This window comes from Natator depressus, chromosome 2 (genome assembly GCF_965152275.1).
Source record: "Natator depressus isolate rNatDep1 chromosome 2, rNatDep2.hap1, whole genome shotgun sequence".
Lineage (NCBI taxonomy): Eukaryota > Metazoa > Chordata > Testudines > Cheloniidae > Natator > Natator depressus.
Window position 1 is genome coordinate 23,731,997 of NC_134235.1, and position 16,029 is coordinate 23,748,025.

The window sequence follows — 16,029 nt, forward strand, 5'->3', positions numbered from 1 at the left end:
CCCACAGGGCTGAGGCCTCGAGTCCTGGTTTGCCCCACAGGGATGAAGCCCCAGGAGCCAGTGGGATTGGCTGCCCTGGCCCAGGTAGGTGTGGCTGCAAGTTCCTCCCAGAGGTGACATGTGGGGTGGTCACGTGTGCCCTCCTTTACATTGTGCCCCCCCCCCCAGCCCAGTATCAAGAGGCACAAGTCGCCTATGACTGTTACCACTCAAGAAAGAGATGTTGGAGTCATTGTGGATAGTTCTCTGAAAACATCCACTCAATGTGCAGCAGCAGTCAAAAAAAGCGAACAGAATGTCAGGCCTTGTCTACACTGGCACTTTACAACACTGCAACTTTCTCACTCCGGGGTGAGAAAAAACACCCCTCTGAGCACAGAAAGTTTCAGCGCTATAAAGAGCCAGTGTAGACAGTACACCAGCGCTGGGAGCCACTCCCCTCATAGAGGTGGGTTTTTTATAGCGCTGGGAGAGCTCTCTCCCAGGGCTGGTGCCGTGGCAGTGCTTGAACCTTGCTAGTGAAGACATGCCCTTAGGAACCATGAGGAAAGGGATAGATAATAAGACAGAAAGTACATAATGCTGTGTAACAGGGCCTCCTTGGTCCTGCTTCTGTCTCGGTCAACAGGCTACTCAGAGACCCTTATGTGACAGAGTGCTAGGTATGAAAGCCCAAGTCAGCACTGGGTTCACTTGCCACTATATAAATCCATGGTATGCCCACACCTTGAATACTGCGTGCCGCTCTGGTTGCTCCATTTCAAAGAAGACATATTGGAATAGGACAAAGCACAGAGACGGGCAACAAAAATGATTAGGGGGATGGAACAGCTTCCGTATGAGGAGAGATTAAAAAGACTGAGACGTTCAGCTGAGAAAATAGACAACTAAAGGGAGATATGATAGAGGAGTATAAAATTATAAATGGCATGGTGAAAGTGAATAAGGAAGTGTTATTTACTCCTTCTCATAATACAAGAACCAGGGGTCGCCCAATGAAATTAATAGGCAGCAGGTTTAAAACAGACAAAAGGAAGTATTTCTTCACACAATGCACAGTCACTCTGTGGACTCGTTGCCAAAAAGCCCAATTCAAAAAAGAATTAGATAAGTTCATGGAGGATAGGTCCATCAATGGCTGTTAGCCAAAATGGTCAGGGATCATGGGCGGCAGGTGACCTGCCAACTCAGGGAGGCTACCCCCCCCGCAGGCCCCACCCCTCCTGTCTGAGGCCCCGCCCCCCTCATCTACCTTCTCCCACCGGAGCCCAGAGCCCCTCTTCCCTGTGGCCGCCAGCCCCTAAGCATGGGGTGGGTGGGCTGTGGACCCCCAAGCCTCAGGCACGCAGCCCCCCCCCCCAAGTGGGCAGGTGGGCGGCACGTGGTTCCCAGCCCCAGCGCCCCCAGGCTCCTCCGAGCACAGGGCAGGCAGCCCACCCTCCGAGCGCTGCGTGGTGTGACCCCAGAGCCCAAGGGCCCCCCAGCACTGGGCAGCCCCAGCCACCCCAAGTCCCAGCTGAGCCAGTGTCACTAACCACAAATGCCCCTACAATAGTACAGACTCAGAAGGGTCTGAGTCTTGGTCCCAGCCGCAGGCCAGCCCTAGCCCTATCCTCAGCCCCATCCCTCTTCAGGGAAGTGGGATGGGGCTGAGGATAGGGCTAGGGCTGGCCTGCGGCTGGGACCAAGGGGGAAAGGAAAGCAGGACGGGGGCCTTTCAGGCAGAGTGTGGACAGGGCCCCACCCGGGCTGTTTGGGGAGGCGCAGCCTACAATACATGCTGCCCATGTCAGGGATGCAACCCCATGCTCTGGGTGTCCCTAAACATTGGCTGCCAGAAGCTGGGACCGGATAACAGGGGATGGATCACTCAATAATTGCCCTGTTCTGCTCATTTCCCCTGAAGCACCTGGCAGCAGACAGGCGACTGGGCCAAATGGTCTGATCCAGTATGGCCAATCTGATGTTCATGTTCTGTCCCCAAACCCTTCTGAGTCTGTACTATTGTAGGGGCATTTGTGGTTAGTGACACTGGCTCAGCTGGAGTGGGAGTCCCTTCTTATCCAGACTGTAAAGGGAAAGACAGGCAAAAGTGGAGAGATCAGGTAAGGGAAGGGACCTAGCCCGCTGTCTTCCAAGATCGGGGGAGGAGAGTGGAGAGACTGCCCCCAGGAAGAAATGGAAGGTAAACGGCCGGGAGGAATGGGGTTGCGAGCGGATTTGGGTAGATTTCAGCTCGCGCTTGGTTTGGGGGGGGGGCCGTCTACTGACGCATCTGTGCTTGCTGCTGCGAGGTGGGGGTGGAGAGGGATTAAGTGGTGCGCGGAGCAGGTGAGTTGCCCTCCGGGCGCCTCCTGCTATGGACCCTCCTGTAGGCGGGAGGTGGCCAGGGATCCGCAGGAGCTGACGAGGGCCTGCAGCAGGTGGGCTGCTGCCCCGCTTGTGCCTTGCAGGGGGCGCCCCCCGCCTCCCCTCCACGTGCCGCCCGCAGCAGGTGAGCGGCCGGCGGGCGGAGGTGGCGCCTGGGATCAGGTGAGCGGCTGACCGGCTGCCGCCGCCCGGGGCGCCAGGCTAACCGCGGGCTTTGCTCCGCCCCGCCGGCGCAGCTGGCGGCGCTCGGGGCGCTCCCGGGGCGCAGCCCTGTCCTGTGCGCGGCGGGCTGTCGGTCGGGCTGTGCAATCACATGGTGCGCTAAGAATGCTCCAAAGATGGCGGTAGCGGCAGCCGGAGCCGGCGGCGGCCGGGCGCAGCAGCGGAGCGGCTGGCTGGAAGTCCTGGTGCGGGACCGCTGGCACAAAGTCCTGGCCAACTTGGCCGAGGATGCCCTGGTGCTGAGCTGCGAGGAGCGCGCCGACGGCGCAGCCCACAACGGCGTCGGGGCCAGCGGCAACGGGGCGCCCTGCCGAGGGGCTGCCGCTGGCCGCGGGAGCCAGCCGGGCGCCGCGGGCAACCCCGGCGGGGCGGCCGAGCCCGCGGGCAGCGGCGGCGGCGGCAGCCCCAAGGCGGGGGGTGGCCCCGGGGTGCGCACCGCCTTCACCGAGCTCCCCGAGCAAGTGCCCGACGCCATCTCCAACAAGAAGCGGTGCGTGAAGGTGCAGAAGCAGGAGCTGGGCGGGCTGGGCATCAGCATCAAGGGCGGCAAGGAGAACAAGATGCCCATCCTCATCAGCAAGATCTTCAAGGGGCTGGCGGCCGACCAGACCCAGGCCCTCTACGTGGGCGATGCCATCCTGGCCGTGAACGGGACGGACCTGCGGGACGCCACCCACGACGAGGCGGTGCAGGCGCTCAAGCGGGCCGGCAAGGAGGTGCTGCTGGAAGGTAAGGGGTTAAAATGGGCCCGGCAGCTTCCCCCACCCCCCTTTCCCCAGCCGCGCACACGCGCCCTTTCTGCAAGGGGAGGCCAGGGTCGCCCAGCGGGGCAGGTGGGGGATGATCGGGGGGGAAAGACACTGTGACTCCGGTATGCCCCAGCCACTTTCCCTGCACCCGTGAGAGAGACTCGCGGATCAGGGCTTTGCTGGTGCCTATGGGACAGCGGTAGGTAAGGGGTGACAGACCCTGCAAAGCTGGGCACTCTTGCTACCTGTTCTCAGGCGTGTTTATGGCGGGGGAGGGACCTGTCCTCACCGGAGCGCTCAGATCACGAACTCCAGGGCTGTGCTAGTCTGTGACTGGAAAGTAAAGAGTTAATTTGTCAGCGCTAAGATCCCCAGGCGCGCAGCTCAGGACTTTGCAACTCGGTATAAGGAAAGCAGATCGGATCGTACGCTAGCAGAGAGGTTCCAGCCTATGGCTGGGGAACGTTAGGAGTTAATTTGACTTAAGGAACTCCAGGAACCCCAGCTGCAAAGCTGCCGGCTTTGCAAGTTTCTCTGCGTGCACGTTTAAAAAAAAAAAAAGACAAAGAGTAGGAAAGCCTCACCAGCCAGATCAGAACACAAACTACAGTACAATGCAAACCTGAGCAGGATATAAAGTAACTGCATGTCTCTGGCCATACAGCTGAAGGATTTGAAACTCTCCATCACTGGGGGAAAGAAATGTGACAAAACTCCCTGAACCACTAAGATCACACACATTGACTGGGTTAAGTGAAAATTATCTCGAGGATCCCCAGCCTGGGGCTTTGCAGCTCTTCTTTCTGCAAGGAGAAGTGGTTAGGAAAACCTTTCTAAACAGCTGAGATAACACATGACAGGGTGAAGGGGGGGAAGCAGATCTCAGATCCACAAGGCGGAGAGTTTGACTACTACTTTCGCTCTGCAAAAGGGGAGAGAAACAAGCAGATCAGATCACACAGAGCTATGCCAACCTGTGTCTTGTGACTTGAAATTATTGAAATTTACCCCTCCCCCAGTTCATAGCGAGGGGGAAAGGGAACAAATCTGACTGAAACTGGCAAATATCTCATTGAAACATTTGCAGGGGAAAAAAAGAGACTTTGATTCCCAAGCAGCAGTGAGATGATCTTTTAGAAGCCACCTTAAAAACTGAATGCAAAAGAAGTGAATCTCACTCTAAATGAGTTAGTTCTGGCGCAGACTATATAAAAGACCAAAAAAGAAGGCAAGTGGGGGTGGGGGGGAAGAGAGACAAAAACAAGAGAGAGGATAAGTTAAAGACCAGAAAAAAAGTTCCTTAGATCTCCCCTCTCAAACAAGCCTTGAGTTGAAAGCTTTTTTTTTATTAAATCTTTTATAAGTGTCTTTTCCTTGAGGGATAATTTAGTTGCTAGACCTGCGAAAAGGTTCAGCAGAAAGAAACTAGTGCGTGTTAAAAAGAAAATGCCCTTGGTGTGTGTGTGTGTGTTTTGATAAAGTGCTTGCTTGTTTGTATGTAAGTTCATTTAACCAGCGGTTCTTGACCTTAGAGTCATTAGCGTTTGTGGAGTGAGGTGGTGAACCTGCTGCCATTCCATGTCTTCTATCTTAGTTTGAAACGGATTTCCTCAGTCATTTGCAACCTGTCCTCCCTCTGGTTCTACTAAACAACAGTACAATATCTGATGTGCCTCTCTTGAGTCACTGAAGAACTGTAACACCTCTTGGAGGAGCCGTGGGAACCGGTGCTATGGATTATGGGGTGCATATGAGGATCAGTTGTAAATAGCTGAATATGGGTTTATGGTATGGAAAGGGGATGAGAATCCTTGGTTTAAAACCACATAGTCTGTGGTTAGGTAAAAGACAAGGAAGAAAATTTCATCTGACTCTGGCTGTGAAAGTGAGGAACTGATCAATGTTGCATCTTATAAGAACGGGACCACATCGCCCAGAAGTAACTGGGTACTTGTTTGTCAAGGTGTTCTTATCTAATTGCCCCTTTTCTTCACCCAGCAGTGAAATAGTTCATGAAGGTCTACTAGGTCAGAGAGCAGAAAGGGAGAGGTTACTGAGGCCAAATTCCATCTTTGGTAAGAGGTTACCTATGTATGGACAGAATCTGACCTTTGGTGTTGTCTAATGATTAACATAGCAAATACTGTATAATTTTCTTAACTATTTTCCCCTATGCATAATACACAAAACTGGACATGCAGAAGCTGTGCGACACTTATAAAAGAGTGAGTGTTGTTCCCTATAGGAGCAAAGACCAGGCAGTTTGACCAGGGATCAGTCTGCTCCTGTGCCCCTCCATTCCCCGTTTTTAAACCCTGTTGCAGCTGCTGCCTTCAGCTCTTTCCTCCTTTGAAGTGAATGCTGATGCCTTATTTGTGCAATAGAGTAGTAGTGCTCATCATTCAATGGTGTATTTTAATAGTCACCCCAATGGATGACTGATGCTGAAATACTTACATTGGGCCAGGTCCACTGGAGAAGCTGAAATCAGAATCTGCCATAGTGTCTCCCAGAACCTGCTATTCAGTTGACAGGGAATCTGCGAAGGAAAGGCTGCTTAAAACAAGAGAGCTAGTTTCCCACTTTGCAGATCACTCTTCAGTGATGCCATTTAAAACAGTCCTTTTATGACTGAACAAAGGAAGTTCAAAGGTTCTTTAAACTTTTTGTTTTTTAAAGAGGCTGACACAGCTGGACTGTTCCTGCTTGCCTAATGCAGTCGATGGGGGTTTTGCTGTTGCCTGCAGTGGGAACAAGCTTATGCCCCTATATGGTTTACTTATGGTTCCCTAGTCCTAGCCTCCTAGAGAGCTCTGTATTAAAAACCATGAGCTTTGCAGGAAAAAACACACAGGTGTGCAAGAGACAATCCTCCAGGAATTCTCCCCCATTAAAAACAATTGGCAGGGCAGAGGAACATTGCCAGCTGCTGTGCTAACACATTCGTTCTTGTGTCATGCTTATATTGTTGGGGAAATAATGGAATTTACTCATGCCTGTTGGGCAACAACATCTGAAGAGGCAAGTTCAGTGCAATGGAGTTATAAGGGCCTGATCCTGAAAGATGCTGGCTGCTTTCTGTTCCCAATTTAAGTGGGTGAGGCTTGAAGGCACCCAGCATCTCACAGTAGTGGGACCCTCATTTTGTATGGTATCCTCCATAGAAACACTATGCCAAAATGCTTGACCAGCTAAATGATGTATTTACAAAGTGAGAGTCAAATTATGGCCCATCCCACATGCCAGCACAGAGGGCTCAGGCAATGGAAGTCACCCCCTTATCCCCGTGCTTGCCACCTGCATTGCAGGTACTAACATGAGAGAGAGCTGCATATATGGGGCGAGCTGCTGCTTCCCCTCCTACATGGGTGGGTGTGGGGAATGGGGGTGCAATAGGGATGAGCTTTAGCTCTAACCCCTTCTCCCCAATTGCATCAGCCAATGTATTGGAGCTGGTGCAAGGGGATGTAATCTGCACCAGTATAGGGATAGCTCAGCTTATTTCTGCTCCTTGGGCAACAGAACGATGCACTGCGCCTTGCTATGGGCTTGTGGCACACCCACAATCTCTAACCACTCTAACATGAAAGCAAAGCAAGACCAGTTTAGAGTGTATATTTCGAGAAAGATGTTTGTGTAACCTGCTGATCAGCATGTGCTGTGTCCCCCTCAGTGCCCGATCCCCAGAGGATGAGTCTGTTACAGAAATTTGAAAATAGAAAGTAATTGAAGCAGCGAGGATGTTGTTTCGGGACTTTAGGTGGAAGGGGCTCACACCCAGTTGCTTTAAAGAAGCTTGGAAAAAGGAAGGGGAGCTGTCCCTGAAGGAGGGGGGAGAACTGTAGGGAATGCTGCCAGGTAGAAGAGGGACAGCTCCCCTGTGATCTTCCCTGAGGAGGGGGAGATGTGCTTCCTTCCGAGCCCCCTTACTTTAGTCCCTGCTTAGACCCACAACAGGAAAATCATGTGATGGGGGAAGGGAGCAGGCTGGTGAGCAGAGGGAATGGGGATAGCACTGGAGCTGAGGTTGGAGTGTCATCCTCCAATTTGTGTTTAACCATATATGCACTTAGATGCTGTTTAGATGGGAGACGAGAATATCTCTTTATAAAATGTGAACTGTTTACCTATGGGCCTGGAATGCTGCCCAAATTATACTAATAGCTACTGCTTAAAAAATGTGTGTGTATAATTTATATTTTCTCTCCAGTTCTATTAAATTTGGTCCCCTTACAGCAGACACCCACAGAAAACCTAGTGATCTCTGAGATTGTGCAATGCGATGTACTTATATTCAAGTAGATAGATACCTTGTTTTTTGAATCACAAGAGTATTAAAAAGCATCTAAGAGTGATCGCTACATCATGGCACTTTCTGTAGGTACTAACAGGCCAAACAGATCGTATTGTACAGATTCCCTTTTTATGTTCCTACAATAAAGTTAAAAAACAAAACATAATCTGTGCTGGTTTCAGGCAGGATTGCCTCTGCCCGCTAATTCACTGGTCTGGGGTAGAGGAAAATAATCTAACCAATGTATCTGTTTATGTCAGAGGGATTCGGATACACCTCTGAACCATATCACTTTCTAACATGCTGATATGGAGGTGGACATGATGGAGGTGAGCAAGCAGCAGAGCATTAAACACAGAATGGATCTTCATAGGGGTTCTTAAAATTTGTATGTATTTCACTCAGCATTTTTTGTGATTCTCAATTAGACTAGAATAATAGTCATATAGGAGCAATTTTCTGCTCATTAGAGTGAATGGAAGCATATTGTTGCTCTGTACTATGATACGGTGTAATATTTCCCCAGCGGTATTTATATACAGTACTTCTAGGAGCTGAAAATACTGACATCATGTACATTTAAAGTGTGAACTAAAGCAACGTGTGAAAAACAACTACTATAATAAATTTCCCTTTTCTTAATCTTCTCTTGAAAAAGAAAAATAATTCAACCCTTATAAAACAGCAGTCTACTTCACATAAAGCAAAATGGCCAAAGGCTACTTGTTGGCTACTGAAAAACTGTTCTCACTTACCTATGTTGCCATGTGTTTCCTACAGCAATGCCCTGGCAACAAGTTACTTTTAGGGGATCGCAAAAGACATTACTTGTGAAACAATGCCCATCTCCTGCAAGAATGTGAAAATAGTAAGAGATATAGAGCACAAAATATGTCCTTGCTGACCTATATATTACACTATAGCCACTAACTAAATCTATGTATGCTTTGGCCCCGGGAATGTAGAGTTAAAATTGAGATTGCCACTCACATTTTTGTTCCTCACTGATAAAGCTACTCCTTATACGTACAGCAAATATGTAAAATAGTCTAATCACTTCCTTTTATACCAGCAAATATCTAATTGAACAAATGCCTCTGTTATCATCTAGAAGCTGGATCGTGCTTAATGGGTGTCCTCGATATCTTTTAAACACCTTTATTTGAATATCAAATCACAAGGTAAAGAAGAAAGTTATATAATCTTAGTCTCAGTTACACCACTTCCAAGGACTGTGCGATAATCTGAGTCCTGATAATTACGTTTGACTGAAAATTATGGTAAAGGTTTTGAAGCTTAGTTTTGAATTGAGAGGGAACACTTTAATCTAATCAATGGATGATCTATAAAGGGGGTTGATTCTGAAGAAATGGGTCCTGGATAGATATAGAGGGTGAGAAACTAGGGCTGTAACCTGTTAAGTTTTAGTCTCTGGAAAGCGTGATACACTTTTGGTTTATTTATAACCATAACCATTTGTTTCCATTATTCTTACTCACCACTCACTTGAATCTGTGAATCTTTGCTCTTTGTTAATGGATTTATATTTGTTTTCACCATAGATTACAGTGCTGTGCGACGGGATGGATCACTTGATGATTACCTGTTCTGTTCATTCCCTCTGGGGCGCCTGGTATTGGCCGCTGTCGGAGGACAGGATGCTGGGCTGGATGGACCTTTGGTCTGGCCCAGCGTGGCTGTTCTTATGTTATAAAGGACCTGATCCTGAGGAGTAACCTTCCAGCTGTGTGTACACTGTCTCTTTGGGGACAGCTTACCTGCTAATTAGTGTGACTGTCGAGTGACGGGCTGGACACTACAGGGAGATGCTTCTGGGTAGTTCGGGGACTAGGGTACACAAAGTATTAACTTGCAAGGCAAAATAAAGGTTGGCAGGATCTTGAGAAGCTTGCTGTGGGGGCAGGGAGCTGATACACAGTTTAGCACCAACATGTCTCTTGTGCTGAGCCAGGAGGTAACATGGTGGCCTATGGTTGTGGATGCCCTGAGGAAGTGTCACAAGTAGATAAAGAAGATTGGTAGATGTAATTTATTTGGACATTTAAAAAACTTTTCACCAGAGAGTATTAAGGAAACTCTGTAGTCATGCAGGGAGAGAGAAGATGTTGTCATGGATTGGAAACTGGCTAAGAGACACAACAAAGAGTGAGGGACCAATAGTCAGTTCTCAGCAGTGCCCCAAAGTTCTGTACTGAGTGGCGAAGTGGTCTACAGTTCTGTCCAAGGGCTGGTATCTAATCTGTTTACCAGAGAGCAGGAAATGGGATGAACAGTGCATATGAAAAAATTCCAGGGACAAAATTATTCAGGGCTGGAGAGGCTTGCGAGTAACTCAGAAGGAACACACAGCCAGGTCGTGTCAGCTGCGAGAATCTGTTGGCAGGATTAATGGCTGCTGCCCTTTGCACAGCTCCTCCCTGCCCCTCACCCAGCATTTGGGGCTGTGGATCACGTTGTGTGTTGGGCCCTGAGTCATATACCTACTGCTCCCCATCTGTTTCACAGTCTTGTGTAGGTGCCTTCTGCAGAGCACTGTTCCTTGGCAACTCGGAGTGCCTCTGCATGGGTCTCTGTGGCTTGGCCTCCATGCCTAGCAGAAAGGTGATATTTCCACTGCATTTTGTGCCTTGTGTGCCTGTGAAGAGGGGAGTTTATTGGAATGAGGGTGCCCAGCATCTTGCAGGATCACGGAGCATAGCAACACAATATAATAAATGGGGACACAAAGTAACTTCTCCAACAGCACCTGCAGGGGAATTGAGTAATTACTGAGTTGAAGTTGGTCAACTACATTCCGATTACTTCAAGTTTAAATCTGGCCAAAACAGAAGTGTAAGCAAGCTTGTCTACAAGGAGGTATAACTTTTTTCATTTAAACATTGATGCATATCACCTTTAATCCAATGCATCAAATGGAACAACAAAACTGCCAGAAATATCAGCATAAAGGTATCAAGGATGGCATCAACTCATCAATCATCTGGGATTGTCCATGTGAGTGACTATATGTATTTTATGAGGTGTGTTTTGCTATGGAGTTTTAGCTGTGAGGTGTATTCTCCCTTATCTCGTAGAATGCAATTAAGCATATACTTTGTGAACAGGTCCCTCAGGTTTGCTTTGCACACAGAGTTTGGATTGATGTTCTGTTCGTTACATTGCTGTATTCTTTTTAAAGTTAATGAAATCGAGAAGCCTAATTTTTGGCTAACTGTCTGGCAAGCTAGATTTACTAGCCGCTGCTGTACACTTTCATTTTGGTCTGTTTAATTATTCTGTCTACAATTCCAAGTACTGAAAGGGTTAAGTAATCTCTAAATCTGTACTTAGGGCACTGCACCGTATGTCACATCTGAAGTCATATATCTGTATTGTAGCACTTGAGTAAGATGTAGTTCTTAATTGTAAGGAAATGAGCCAGAACAGTAGACGGGAGAGACTGTCTCTGATTTGAAATGATTAACATACAGTATACTCCTGATTAAAATGTTATGTAGCCTTTTGCTGAGCTACTGGAGGTTACTATATTGGCAGAACTAATAAAGCCCGATCCAAAATAGGGCTTTGAATACATTTTTTATTTCCTCATGGTTTAGGGACATTTTATGTGTTGTTTTTATTAAAGTTAAGCACAGTAATAATAATTTCAACTAAAGTCAGACCTTACTCCTGGAAACACTAATACACATGAGTAACTTTGTTCTTGTTAGTAGGTTTTTGTTCACATCAAAGGCCCCAACTAGTGTAATTAAGGTTGCTTATTGAAGAAATGTCTGTAGGATTGGGTCCTAGGAGAGCAGTATTTCTCCCCTTCCACCTGCCACTTGTTTTAATTCTCCATTTTAAAGCATATTCAGTGTTTGAACATCAGAATATAAAACCTTTAGGAAAAAAAGTAGGGTCCAAATTTTCTGCTGGTGTAAAAGGGTTCTGTTGACTTTAGTGGAGTTTGATTGTTTACACCAGCAAAAAATTTGACCCTACAGCTTGTGGGTCATACTCATGAGGCGGATATCTCAGACCTATGTCTCTTTTAAGAGTAATGTGACATTTAAATAAGTTTATTGCTCTGTTGTTGTTAGTGTGTTCGGTGGTACAAAAGCAATTTTCACTTTATACCATTAATGTAATGAATACTTGTGAATATTGATCAGTAGGTGAGAGAGATATTTGATGAGATTTGGTCAATTAAGATAACCAGAACTGTTTTATCTGCGAACTGACATTGGGTTTGATTCTGCAAGGTTCTGAAGTTGAGGGGTCAAATTCATTGCTGGTGCAATTTTCTTCTTTTTATTGGAGTAACAGTAAAGTGAATTTGGTATTCAAGGTATTCAGGAGGGATTTAGCATAACCCACTCTAACTATGTGGTACTTTGCCTTCCTCTTCTAGTGGCTAGGCCACACAGAGACATTTGAGTCTGCTACTGCCTCTCAGTGGATGGTCCTGGTGTTTTAGCTTGAGTAATAGGGACTCATGTTTTACATCCAGAGCGAGGTCCCAGGTTCAGTCACTGCAAAAAGTCCCCCTCCCCAGCCTGGGTGGTGTCTATTTTCTTCCACTGGAGTCAATAGCAAAAGTCTCATTGACTTCAGTGGGAGCAGGATTGAGGCCTTAAAGGGAATAACAAGTAGGTAATGGAAAATGCTGTTGCAGACCTGATTCCTCATAGTGGGCTACATCCTGTTTGCTTTATTCATGCAAAACTCCCATTGGCTTGAAACTCCAGGGGGGTGGAATTTAACATCTGGACTTAATGAGTATTTTGCATGAATAAGATGAGCAAGCTTTGTTTTCAACACTGCTGCTGCTTGAGCTAATTGAGTTTTATTCGTTCATTCCCCCCCTAATCTGAGGGGGGTTGTGTAAAGTTTTAACTTGCTGTGCCTTTCCAAAGAACATTTTATCCTCTCTAAAAGTCCACTGCTCTTACCTCATTCGTACCAGCTAATCTTACACAATTACTGATTTGCATGGTATGTGTGACATTTATCCATGATGCATAGTGGTGGTGGTGGGGTCCTCCTCAGAACCAGTAACAGAAGAGCACATTCCTGGAGGATATGTATATAATAGGCAACTTAAAACTTATTTCCATGGTGAACCTTATTTCAGTGTTGAGGGCAGTGCTGGCCCATTTTTCCCTCCTACCCCAGCAGAGTAGTGATTTCTGTGTATTCTGCCACTAGAGGCCTCGTCCAGGGTCTATAGCAGCAGAATTCAGCTGACTTTAACTCTCTGAAAACAAACATGTCTTCCTAACTGTATGTACATGAGTAGAACTAGAAAGGGCATTGACTGAAAACCAGAATGAACTGGTTAATTGTATACTCCTCATGAAGCATCCAGACATAATTACTGCAGTTTGCAAAAGTTAAGTTCATGTAGCACATTTCTAAACAGTAGAGTCTGGATATTGCCCAAGTAAATGGCCTGACAAAATGTTAACACAACTCCAGTTCTTTAAACAACTGAAGTAGTGTTGAGCGTGCTGTCAGGAGAGAGAACAAAACAACATAAAGCTTGCCTACAAAACTTCTGCTGGTATTATAGAGGCTGCTGCTAATCCATTGTTTCTGCCATGCAGTCCCTAGCCACTTCAGGGACACTTCCTCATCCTGGCTAGAGAAGAGCCTGCATTGTAAGTCCAGTTTCCTGTGTTAGAAACTGAATGGCAAGTTCTGAAGGTCACCAAGAACTTCAGTCTTCTAGCTCTGGAGAGAGGTGTCCAGCCAAAAAAAGCATTGGAAAAATACAGGATCCTCATGTGGTAAAAATGCTAGTGAAAGCAATTACGTTAAAATCTGTTCACAATCCATTCACAAATAGCTGTCTGGGTAAGTAAATTGTGCCCATATGTTTCATGGGGGTAGGCCATAAAGGAAACATATAAGGAACAAATTATTGATGTTTCCACTTCACATACAATAAAATCAACCTTCAAAGACCCGATTAAGGAAAGGCTATAAATACAGATTCTAAAAAGATCATTTACAAAGATTCCTAAAACTCAAAAATGGCCCAAAGTCCGTTACATTTTCCTTTCACCACCTGTTATACTTGTAGTTTAAAAAAGGTGTAGAATGGACTGTCAAAATAGCAGAATTAATCCGTAAAGCCTAGATGAAATAAATACGGGGCCTGAACCCATATGGCACTCCTCATCCCACCAAAACAGAGCAAACTCCTGCTGAGATTTGCTTGTGTGAGGAACACTGGATCGGGGCCATTGTAGGTTAATTGAAATGTCTGGTTTTGCTATTTAAAACCTACAAGATCATCATATTTTCATGAGAACATAGTTTTACATACTAATAGGACTTGTCAGAAACCCCACATTTTTCTAGTAAAAAGGTTTCTGGAAAAAATAAATACCACTTTGAAATGTTTTGACTGGGAAAAATTCCACGGTTTCCATGGGATTTTTTATTTCATTTTGATTTGAAATGACATTTCTATTTTTTTTTAAAGTGGATTAGTTTCAAAATGTCAATTCAAAATGAAAAGATTTATTTTGAATTTTCTGATCAGAAAATCAAAACATTTTCTTAATTGACATTTTCCCTGTGGAAATGTTGGTAAAGTGACATTTTAAAATGGGAAAACTATTTGGCCAGAAGACGTTGGACATCTCTACACAGTAGTTCTGAAATAACGAGTATCATAATTATGTAGTTCATTATATACCCAAGCATCTGTATTTTTATAACTTTCCGACAAAGCTTTTGGACATGTTATCCCTCTTAACTGGTTTCTGTTCTGTTCCCTATTACATATACCTTCATGCATTTTATGGTGCTGTGGTGTGGTATTGGGGTTGTATGGTCCTGAGCTGAGATGGCTGCATTACTAATGAGTAGTGAAGCTGTGAGTGACATACTACGAAATAAGAAAAGGACTACTTGTGGCACCTTAGAGACTAACCAATTTATTTGAGCATAAGCTTTCGTGAGCTACAGCTCACTTCATCACGAAAGCTTATGCTCAAATAAATTGGTTAGTCTCTAAGATGCCACAAGTCCTCCTTTTCTTTTTGCGAATACAGACTAACACGGCTGTTACTCTGAAACCTGTCATACTACGAAATGTGAGTTCTCATAAAATCTTTATACTTTGCCACAGTGTGTCCCTCATGTGTTGCCTGTTTTACAAATCTATGATAAAATTTTAATTTTTTAAATTGGTATTTTTCAGATACTCCTACCTGTAAGATGGTAAGTTTCCTTAATACCAGGATATTCACAGCAAAGACCTGAAGAAAGAGAGAAATTTTAAATAAATTTCTGAAGCCTCTAAAAATTGCCAAGTACCTTTTCTATGCACAACTTTTCAACTACTCCTTGTTACAGCTGCAACTTCAGTTCTGCTTCACCTGGAGTCATAACACCTTTAACTTCTGTTTTATTAAAGACTTACATGTAGAGGTATCTATTCTAGCTAATTAGGGAGAAGGGTTCACAGACGTATAGAAGATGAGCTTCTTGTGGAGGGACTTGCGGCAATAGTACCTCATTCTTTTCTTCCCTCTTTCCCTGTTCATCAACGCACAAATTTAGTAGGGTGAAAAACACACACGTGTATATATATTGTGTGTTAAGTGGAGTTTTACAGAGGTGAAGGAAGATTTGATGTGGTTATATCCTGACTGTATTAGTCTATTGTTCATGTGACCCTGATTCTGTGATGGGTAAACCCCACTCCCTGATGGAGCCTGACTGACTTCCTCAGGACTCTGTAAGAGCACGAGGATCTACTTGCGCAAAGCTTATTGCAGGATCGTGTCCTATGGGAGCAAGCTGCCTTCCAGTTTCTGTATCCTCTGGTAGTAAAGCTATTCTACCTCCTATTGAAGAGAGAGTTTCTGCTTTCCAGAATTTTTTTTAACAAGAAAATAGATAATAGAATAGACATGACACCCGTTCAGCCTCTGAGCTCATTTCTGTGCTGGTCATTGATAGTTCTTTAAACACCAGTTACTTCTTAACCTAATGTTCAGTGTTAACCAAAGAGAGTGAATTATTCATACAGTCAGTTATGGGTTGGATGTTGGGTCTATGACCGGCACCACAGAGTCAAGGCTATGGCCCCAGCTTTGGAACGGTCTCTAAGAGGGACTCCTCCAGTGTACTAGACCCCTTAGGGGTTTCACTGTTTCTCCAGGCTCAGCCACATGGCTTCACCGCCTCCCTAGACTGGACTTCTGGGTCTGTGGTGCTGCTGCTTCAAACTGTGAAACTCCATTCAGCAAGTCCAGCTGAGACAGACCACTGATGAGATTTGTATCCTTTTTAGGGATCAAGGCACCTCTCCAAGCATTTGCAGTTACACTCACACTGTGTTGTCAAAAAAGTAGGGTTTATTAATCATCTGGA

General features: G+C 45.8%; 1 protein-coding gene across 1 annotated transcript in view; it reads left to right on the forward strand.

Moving 5' to 3' along the window:
- Nucleotides 1-2,611: 2,611 nt before the first annotated feature.
- SNTB1 (syntrophin beta 1) overlaps nt 2,612-16,029 on the forward strand; it is a 181,080-nt gene continuing 167,662 nt past the window's right edge. Inside the window, exon 1 of the mRNA XM_074943902.1 lies at nt 2,612-3,321. Within this exon, the coding sequence (XP_074800003.1) occupies nt 2,709-3,321 (613 nt within the window). The 5' untranslated portion in view covers nt 2,612-2,708. The remainder of the gene's footprint in view (nt 3,322-16,029) is intronic.